Here is a 10,000-nt window from a genome sequence, read left to right on the forward strand (position 1 = left end):
CTTCCATCTATTAATTTGCTTAGATTTTTCAGGTCTGGTCAATTTGAGCATGGTGTTATTCACAGTCAAAGATACAAAAAAATGTATTGATATTCTCATTTGGTTCATTACAATTTACTCAAAATAAAATTTTCATTCAATCAATCACCGCGCAGATTGATTGATTGAATGAAAATGTTATTAACAGATTGCAGAATGGGTACAATACAGTACGGCACACAATTGTTAAGGGGATGCAGACCAGGGAATCCATTCTTTGTGGATCTAGCCCACAGTATTTCTGACACTGGGAATACATTCCCTGAGATAGATCTCCCTAGAATCAGATACCAAGAACATGCAAATGGACCATATTAAAAAATAAAAAAAAGTCTGTAAATGTGTATTCTACATTATTATGGAATGAATGAGATACAAAAAAAATATTATATAAAAAAAAAAAAAAAAAAACTTTTTTTTTGTAATTAATTTTGAGTTAATTTTCATAACGCGATAATTTGCTGTGTAATTAATTAATCTAATTAACGCGATAAACTGACAGCCCTAATAATAACATAACGTAATGTAGAAGAACATATAGGGCTGGATATCGCCAATACTGATATCTGACTGGGAGTCAATACCAATAGCAAAACATATTTTTTTGTATACATTTGCAGAGTGTAAACAAATTTTTCTACAGTACTGTACCATTTTGTTTTCCATTCAACCAAATGAGCCAAAACGTCTCAAATGCTTCAGTGGAGGAATGTCTCAGGACTCTGATGATGAGCTGCGTGAGCGTTTATGTGACATTCACTTGGCAATAGTGTTTTTTTTTTTTTTTTTACTCAATACATAACAAATTGAGCTGTGGGTGTGGGGAGGGGGATGTCTTGTCTTTTTGGTTGTCCTGCTAAATTTAAACTGTGGTAATTTTATTAGATTCTTTATATTTATTATTTCTATTATTGTCATTATTGTTGTGTATTATTATTATTGCTGTTATTGTCCTGTGAAGTCTTGTTTATTATTATTATTATTATTATTATTATTATTATTATTATTATTATTATTATTATTATTATTATTATTATTATTATTATTATTATTATTATTATTATTATTATTATTATTATTATTATTATTATTATTATTATTATTATTATTATTATTATTATTATTATTACTACTACTGTGTTGTGTTTTTGTCTTGTTTTCATGTGAAAAAAGGGGAAATGAAAATGTGATAAAAAAAATGTATACATTTTGCAGTTGCAGAATAGCCATTTGCTAAAACAACTAAAACAACATTGAGGCGTGGAGAAAGCAAGGAGACGACAGACAAGAGGTAGACTAGCTGGAGAAAACACCTTTCGATACTCAATGTGCTACAGACGTGATTCGGTCGGTGCTCAGTACTGTATATAATATGCTTCTTCCTCTGTATTATTTATCATATAATATGATAACAATGATGATGATGACATGGCAGATTATTGTGCAGGCGAATAGGACAACATTTATCTCGTTTTTAGAGCTTACAGTGTTTTATTCAACATGTCTATTTTCCAATGGACCTGAGAGGGGTTTAGCTTCATATAATGCTCCCGAGAATAATCTGGGGACCCATCTCAATCCCCCTTAAGACCCACACTGGTCTAAGTGTTTTGGTTCAGAGTCGTACATGAACATTAGTGATCTGTGACGATAGAGTGGAAGGAGTGAACACAGCTATAAAAATGGAACACTGAGGTGAAACGGGCAATTCCACAGACAAGCAGCGTGAGCTATGGTTACAACCGCCCATATGTTCGTCAAGACTCAGCGTAAACAAACAGAGGCTCTGAGCGCCTAGAACAGCAAACCAACATGGGTTCACGTTTCCTTTGAATCAATACACAACGCGCACGCGTGTGCACACACACACACACACACACACACACACACACACACACACACACACACACACACACACACACACACACACACACACACACACACACACACACACACACACACACACACACACACACACACACACACACACACACACACACACACACACACACACATTACTGCTGGCCTGTGAGAGCTGCCATGCTGCAGTGCTGGTCTGTAGCATCCAAATCAAACAGAGCCGGACCAGTACCTGCTACCTGTACTGCAACCCACTGCCACGGCAACCAAACACCACGGCGACAGGAATCACTTCTCCGCTCAACATCACTGCAAATGTCTCGAGGTGCACATTCACGCTCTTTGAGCTACAATGGAAATGTAAACACTCGAAAACGCATGCACGTGCGCTTGCACACATAAGAGACAAACAAAAAAAACACACACAACACAGGTACACATAGCTTTGTACACACACACGCACGCACACACACACACACACACACACACACACACACACGCACACGCACACACACACACACACACACGCACACGCACACGCATACACACACACACACACACACACACACACACACACACACACACACACACACACACACACACACACACGCACACACACACACACGATTGCCTGCAGCTAGTCAAGCAAACACAGAGTAACACACCGACCCATTGAGGGAACTGTTGGTGGGTGGAGGCGAGTGATGGAGAGATGAGGGTGGATGGATGCTGGAGGAGGAGGCTGAGTGTCGTACTCACAGCTCAGAGTAGAGGATGTGCAGGTTGCCCACATTGTCTGTGTAGTTGGCCGGACTGAGCCACGGTAGGACCAGCAGCAGCAGAGCCTTCATGGTCAGTGCTCAGCTCTCCTCTCTCTTTGCTCTAGCTCTCCTCTCTGTGTCGGAGATCTCTTCTCTTCTCTTCTCACCCCCCTCCTCCTCCCCCTCCTCCTCCTCCTCCTCCACCTCCAATCTGACGAACCTGGCCGTGCTGACCCCCACCCCTCCCTCCCTCCCTCCCGGTCTTCTCGTCCTCCTCCTCCGGAGTCACTCTCGGGTCCAATGTGCGCTCCTTCACTTGACTCCCCTCCTGTCTCACAGCTTCCCTGTCTCCGTGTCTCTCAGTGTGTGTCAGCACCTGCCTCTCCCTCAGGCTGCATCCCGGGCCGTCTCATCAGCTGCAGAGGCTCGCGGGACAGTTGCCAGAGAGGTTGGAGACGAAGCGAAGGAGGAAGACGCAGCGGCAGTGGAGGAAGAGGAAGGTGCAGAGAAGAAGAAGAAGTCCCGCTGGTGCACAGGATGAAGATGAGGAGGAGGAGGAGGAGGAGGAGGAGGAGTGTGAGGAAGGAGGAGACCCGAGCGAAGGTGGCACATTTGGAATATGATTTGAGATGTGCAGCCTCTAATCTGCTCTGGGCACTGTGGCGAGTTGTAAGAGGATTTGCGCTCGTATGTGTGCGAGTGCGTGTGCCTGCGTGTCTCCCTCTCTCTCTCTCTCTCTCTCTCTACAGTATGTGTGTGTGTGTGTGTGTGTGTGTGTCACAGAGAACGGCGCAGGCTGTGACTTATACTGCAGTAGGAACCACTGAGAGGGAGAGATGGAGCAGACCAAACAAAGAGAGGAGGGGGAGGCACCTGGGGCCGCTCTGATTGGCTCTGCCCACCCTCCCTCTCACACACGTAGACACATGCTCAGACACGTACGCACAAATAAAGCCACTGCATTCACCTCCCCCTGCCTATATGTTAGTCTGTGAAGAGGAGGGCTACGGGGGGGGGGCTTATGTTGACACCTTACTCCCACCCCCCTCCCATTTCAAGATGGACTGATCCTCATGCCACACATTGGTCTGATCTTCTTTCATGTGTAAAAAAAATACAATAATGACAATTATATATATGTATGTATGTATGTATGTATGTATGTATGTATGTATGTATGTATGTATGTATGTATGTATGTATGTATGTATGTATGTATGTATGTATGTATGTATGTATGTATGTATGTATGTATGTATGTATGTATGTATGTATGTATGTGTGTGTGTGTGTGTGTGTGTGTGTGTGTGTGTGTGTGTGTGTGTGTGTGTGTGCATGTGTGTATATACTACATAATACTCACACAATATAATATAATATATAATACTGACACAATCGCACACACAGACAAAGGTAGAGCATGGCTAGAGGAAAACACAGATCAATATTAATTACAGAGATAGAAGCCTGCGTTTCTGAAAGGTGAGAGTGGAAGGGATGGAAGGGTTATCAGAGAGAGTAGGACACATTTATTCATTGATTTATTTGTTCATTGATTCATTCATTGTTTGTTTATGTGTTTGTTCATTCGTTCATTAATTAATTAATTCATCCATAGTTAATGTGTCTGTTCATTCGTTCACTTGCTCATTCGATTGTTTTCAGGAAATGTAAACTAGAGAATGAGAGAGAATGAAAGAGGACAGACACTGTACAATAATAATAATAATAATAATAATAAAAAAAATAATAAAAAAGCTTAAACCCGCCTTTGCACTCACCCTTGCCTCTGATTTGTCTGACAGAGAGCAGGGGAGGCACTTCAGATTGGGAAGCGATTGGGAGAGAGGTGGAGGGACTGGACTGTGTTGGGTGTTGGTGCTGATTGCCATTGGGCTGGAGGTGTGATTAGAGATGGAACACAGACCCAGGATACATAGAAGATGCAAATTGAGGCTGACGGCAAGGCTGTTTTGAGTGTGTGTGTTTATAAGACAGTACCGGCACTTTCTTTTCATCCCATCCTCCCTTTGTATCTCTTTCATATGCCCTCCCCTCTCTCTCTGTCTTTCTCTCTCAGTGGTAAACACACAGCCAGAGGAAGAGAGGGCAGTTGAAAGAACTGATCCTTTTTCATGTTGTATCTACAAAACACTATGAGCCTGCAGCCTGTACGTTAATGCCAAGCAAGCAGTGCAAAAATGCTTCCGCATTCGTCACCGCACGCTAGTGCGGTAAAGCGCCCTTCTTTTCAGACAAATGCTACCGTGCGTGCACCGGCGGCGGCGTGCTCGCTCAGGTGCGTGCGTGCGCCGGCGTGCTCGCGCGAGGTGCCCGCGCATGCGCATGAGATCCGACACGAGCGGAGCTCAATATATATAAGTCACCGCCCCTTATTCAGTATCTAGCAATAGCTCAATTGGCAAGGACACATGGCTGTGGATCCTATGGCTTGTTTGCTGGCGAGTTCGAATCCCATCGAAAATATTTTTTAACGTGATTTTTTTTTAACGTGTATTCTTTCGCCGGTTAAGGTTAGGCATGGTTAAGGTTAAGGTTAAGGTTAGGCATTGTTTCGGAGTTGGTTAAGGTTAGAACGGTTAAGTTTAGGCGCTGTTAAGGAGCTGGTTAAGGTTAGAGTTTGTCAAAGAGAATGGCAATATAATTTCTATGGTTAAGGTTAGGCATGGTTAAGGTTAAGGTTAAGGTTAGGCATTGTTTCGGAGTTGGTTAAGGTTAGAACGGTTAAGTTTAGGCGTTGTTAAGGAGCTGGTTAAGGTTAGAGTTTGTCAAAGAGAATGGCAATAGACAGCCTATTTCCGCGCGACCTGGGCGCTGGGCGGCGGAAAATGAAAGGCGCATTACTGCATGCCACTACGGTAAATTTTTGCACTGCTTGCTTGGCATAAAGCTACACGCGAGCCTGCAGCCTCCCTAATCTATTTCTACTGTACTTAATCGCAGCTTCCCTCTTTACATCATAACTCAAAGCCTATTTTTCTATATTGATTTACAGCTCTTTGCTTGCCTCCTTTCCTCTCATTTGTTTTATTTCCTCTCCTCCTTTCCCTATACCATACTCTCATCACCTCTCTCTGCTCCCCTCTCCCCTGCTCCCCTCTCCCCTGCTCTGCTCTCCCCTGCTCTGCTCTCCTCTGCTCTCCTCTCCTCTGCTCCCCTCTGCTCCCCTCTCCTCTGCTCCCCTCTCCTCTCCTCTGCTCCCCTCTGCTCCCCTTCCCTCTCCTCTATTATTCCCCCTCATCCTGCTCCTCTGCTCTGCTCTGCTCTGCTCTCCTCTCGTCTCCTCTCCTCTCCTCTGTTCTCCTCTCCTCTCATCTCCCCTCCTCTCCTCTGCTCTCATCTCTCCTCCTCTCCTCTGCCTCCTCTCCTCTACCCTGCTCTGCTCCCCTCTACTCCCCACTCCTCTGCTCCCCTCCCCTCTCCTCTCCTCTCCTCTATTATTTCCCCTCATCCTGTCATCCTGCTCCTCTTTTCTCCTCTGCTCTTCTCTCCTCTCTCTCCTCTCCTCTGCTCTCCTCTCCTCTCTTCTGCTCTGCTCTCCTCTCTCTCCTCTGCTCCCCTCTCCTGCTCTGCTCTCCTCTCTCTCCTCTGCTCCCCTCTCCTCTCTTCTGCTCTGCTCTCCTCTCCTCTCTTCTGCTCTGCTCTCCTCTCGTCTCCTCTGTTCTCCTCTCATCTCCTCTCCTCTCCTCTGCTATATCTCCCCTCCTCTCCTCTCCTCTGCCCCCTCACCTCTACCCTGCTCTGCTCCCCTCTGCTCCCCTCTCCTCTGCTCCCCCCCTTTCCTCTCCTTGCCTCTATTATTTCCCCTCATCCTGTCATCCTGCTCCTCTGTTCTCCTCTGCTCTTCTCTTCTCTCCTCTGCTCTTGTTTTTCCTTAATTTCCCCTCATCATCTCATCCTGCTCCTCTGATCTCATCTCATCTCATCTAAACTACTTTGCTCTGCTCTCATCTCCTCTCCTATCCCCTCCTCTCCTCTGTTTCCCTCTCCTCTGCTCTCCTCTCCCCTATCTCCTCTCCTATACTCATCTCTCCTCTCCTCTCCTCCCCTCTCTTCTGCTCTCCTCTCCTCTGCTCTCCTCTCCCCTATCTCCTCTCCTATACTCACCTCTCCTCTCCTCCCCTCTCTTCTGCTCTCCTCTCCTCTGATCTCCTCTGCTCTCCCCTGCTCTCCTCTCCACTATCTCCTCTCCTCGCCTCTCCTCTCCTCCCCTCTCGTCTGCCCTCCTCTCCTCTGCTCTCCCCTGCTCTGCTCTCCTCCCTGCTCCTCTTCTCTGCTCTCCTCTCATCTCCAGGGTAATGATTTTTGTAGTAAGTGAGACTCAGAACTGTCTGGTACCCTGGAGAAAGGCAGTTAACTGGTGTAAATACAAATACCCTGTCTCAATGAATATTTCATGGGTGGAGGCAGCATGGCTATAGGCTGCATTGTGCGTGAATTGTGTGTGAATTGTGTGTGTGTGTGTGTGTGTGTGTGTGTGTGTGTGTGTGTGTGTGTGTGTGTGTGTGTGTGTGTGTGTGTGTGTGTGTGTGTGTGTGTGTGTGTGTGTGCGTGTGTGTGTGTGTGTGTGTGTGTGTGTGTGTGTGTGTGTATCTGTGTGTACTCAGGCATAAGTTGTGCTGGGTTAGTGGGGCTATGGGCTACTATGTGTGTGATCCCAGGCTAAAGCTGTCCTGGGCTATGGGTTGAATTGTGTGAATGTGTGTACTCTACGTGTGTGTGTGTGTGTTTGTTTGTGTGTGTGAGTTTGTGTGTGTGTGTGTGTGTGTGTGTGTGTGTGTGTGTGTGTGTGTGTGTGTGTGTGTGTGTGTGTGTGTGTGTGTGTGTGTGTGTGTGTGTGTGTGTGTCTGTGTGTGTGTCTGTGTGTGTGTGAGTTTGCGTGTGTACTCAGGCGTAAGTTGTGCTGGGGTATGTGAACAGTGCAGAGCAGGACCACAGGGCAGGCAGGAAATGGAATGTAATTGGATTGTCACAGGATGCAGTTTGTGAACAGAAACCAGTCTGCCCCACAGGAGCCATTACATACACTACTGCATTAACACACAATGCACAAACCACACAAACACAAATACCAACGTACAACAATACACATTACATACACTACTGCATTAACACACAATGCACAAACCACACAAACACAAACACCAACGTACAACAATACACATTACATACACTACTGCATTAACACACAATGCACAAAACACACAAACACCAACGTACAACAACACACATTACATACACTACTGCATTAAGACACAATGCACAAAACACACAAACACCAACGTACAACAACACACATTACATACACTACTGCATTAACACAATGCGCAAAACACACAAACACCAACATACAACAACACACATTACATACACTACTGCATTAACACACAATGCACAAACCACACAAACACAAACACCTACGTACAACGATACACATTACATACACTACTGCATTAACACACAATGCACAAAACACACAAACACAAACGCCAAAGTACAACAATACACATTTTGCTATTTATAGAGCACATTTAAAAACAACAAAGTTGAGTGCTGTACAAGTCCCACAACATAAAAAGATACACACAAAAAAAGCACACAATAAAAAGGCAGGTATCTCAAACTGTTTAAAAAACAAAAGCCAAAGCAAACAAATGAGTTTTGAGGCGTGATTTACTGTAAGAGTTTTGCACATTGAAACTCTGATGTGCAAAATGCATCAAAGCAGTCGTAAAAAACTGTAAACACCTGCAGAGTGGGGGCCTGCCTAACATGCTCATGACTACATGCTCATTCCAGAGCTTTGTGGCTTCCACAGCGAAAGCACAGTCCCCCCTAAGCTTCAGCCTGGACTTGGGAACAGCCAAGAGGAGCTGATCAGTGGACCTGAGGGACCTTGGAAGAACATAAGGTTCCAGCAGGTCCGAGAGGTAGCCCGGTGCCAAGCCGTAAAACCTTAAAAACAATCCTAAAACGCACAGGAAGCCAGTGGAGGGAAGCCAGTACAGGGTAAATGTGCTCTCGCTTATGTGTTCCAGTTAGCAGACAAGCAGCTGCATTCTGGACTAACTGCAAGCGAGAGAGGGAGGCCTGACTGACGCCAACATAATAAGGTATTGCAATAGTCAAGGCGAGAGGTCATAAAAGCATGAATAACAGTTTCAAAAACACTACGGGATAAAAAAAGGTTTGACCTTGGACAGCCTCCTAAAAACTCTTTCCCACTACAGCATTGATCTGTTTGTCCAACGTAAGATCTTCACCCCTAGATTGGTGACAGTTGGCTTCACAAAAAGTCCAAGGGGGCCCAAATCACCAGGAGGAGACACATGCCCATTGCTGGGACCAAACACCATAACCTCCATTTTACTGTCATTGAGAAGTAAACAATTTAATGCCAACCATGCTTTAACATCATCAAAGCATGCTAACAATGGGTTCAACGGGTTGTGATTGTTCCTTTTCAATGGCAGGTAGATCTGACTGTCATCTGCGTAGCAGTGAAAGGAGACGCCATGTACGCCTCCAGCATAGGCGCCAGGCGTACACGCGGGAGGGGGGATTGGGTATAGGGATCAGGCCACGTGAGCGGATCGGCGCGGCCGAGAAATCCGCTCTTCGCTCTTTAAAGCTTGGTCCGCTCCGCTAATCGATCATGTTGACCCCGCCCCCAAGTCGCTCTCCGCTCGCTCCCCGCTCACCTTGAATCGAGCCCCGCGCCAGATCGCTCGGCAGATTTTTTTTTTTTTTTTTGAGCATGGTGTAAATCAGCTCAAACTACAACAGTCTACACCCCCTGGGCCCCTTAACAATTGTTTGTATTGAGCCGCATTGTAATTGTACCCATTCTGCAATGTTAAATAACGTTGTTTATCCATCCACTAGCTCTATTAAGCGATGATAGGCTAGCCGAGCCACAATGCTATGGTCGCTGCCATTAACGTTAGCATGTAAGCTAACGTCAACAACAATGGCGTCGATACGTTTTCTATCAGGAGTGAGTGTGGGCGTCTCTACAGTGACAAAGCCTGAACCGGATATCACAGGTTCACCCTTCTCATTGGTTGAAAATGGCCTTCATGTTTGTACATCGCCATCTGTTGCTTTGGCATTGTACTGCATGTATATTACATCAACAGTGTTAAACCACTGTGAGCGACCTGGAGTGGATTGGAGCGGAGGAGAACTCTCGCTCCGGACGTCGCGCCGACCCATTTTAAAACCCACTCCTCGCTCACGTCAAAACCGCCCGCTCCGCGCCCCGCGCCGCTCACGCTCCGATCCGCTCACATGGCCTGATAGGGATTGGGGGTGGGGGA

At 45.7% G+C, this 10,000-nt stretch overlaps 1 protein-coding gene across 5 annotated transcripts in view; it reads right to left on the bottom strand.

The window, feature by feature from the left end:
• Positions 1-10,000, bottom strand: part of lnx1 (ligand of numb-protein X 1) — a 103,806-nt gene that overhangs the window by 48,391 nt on the left and 45,415 nt on the right. Inside the window, exon 1 of one of the 5 annotated variants that reach the window (XM_084307362.1) lies at positions 2,659-2,784. The exons of 3 other annotated variants lie outside the window; for them this stretch is intronic. In XM_084307362.1, coding sequence (XP_084163488.1) covers positions 2,659-2,750 — 92 coding nt within the window. In that variant the 5' untranslated portion in view covers positions 2,751-2,784. Of the gene's footprint in view, positions 1-2,658; positions 2,785-10,000 lie in introns of those variants that run through there. One more of the 5 variants, XM_084307363.1, reaches the window with a different exon arrangement.

Source organism: Notolepis coatsorum (genome assembly GCF_963971535.1).
Source record: "Notolepis coatsorum genome assembly, chromosome: 2".
NCBI classification, from domain to species: Eukaryota; Metazoa; Chordata; class Actinopteri; order Aulopiformes; family Paralepididae; genus Notolepis; species Notolepis coatsorum.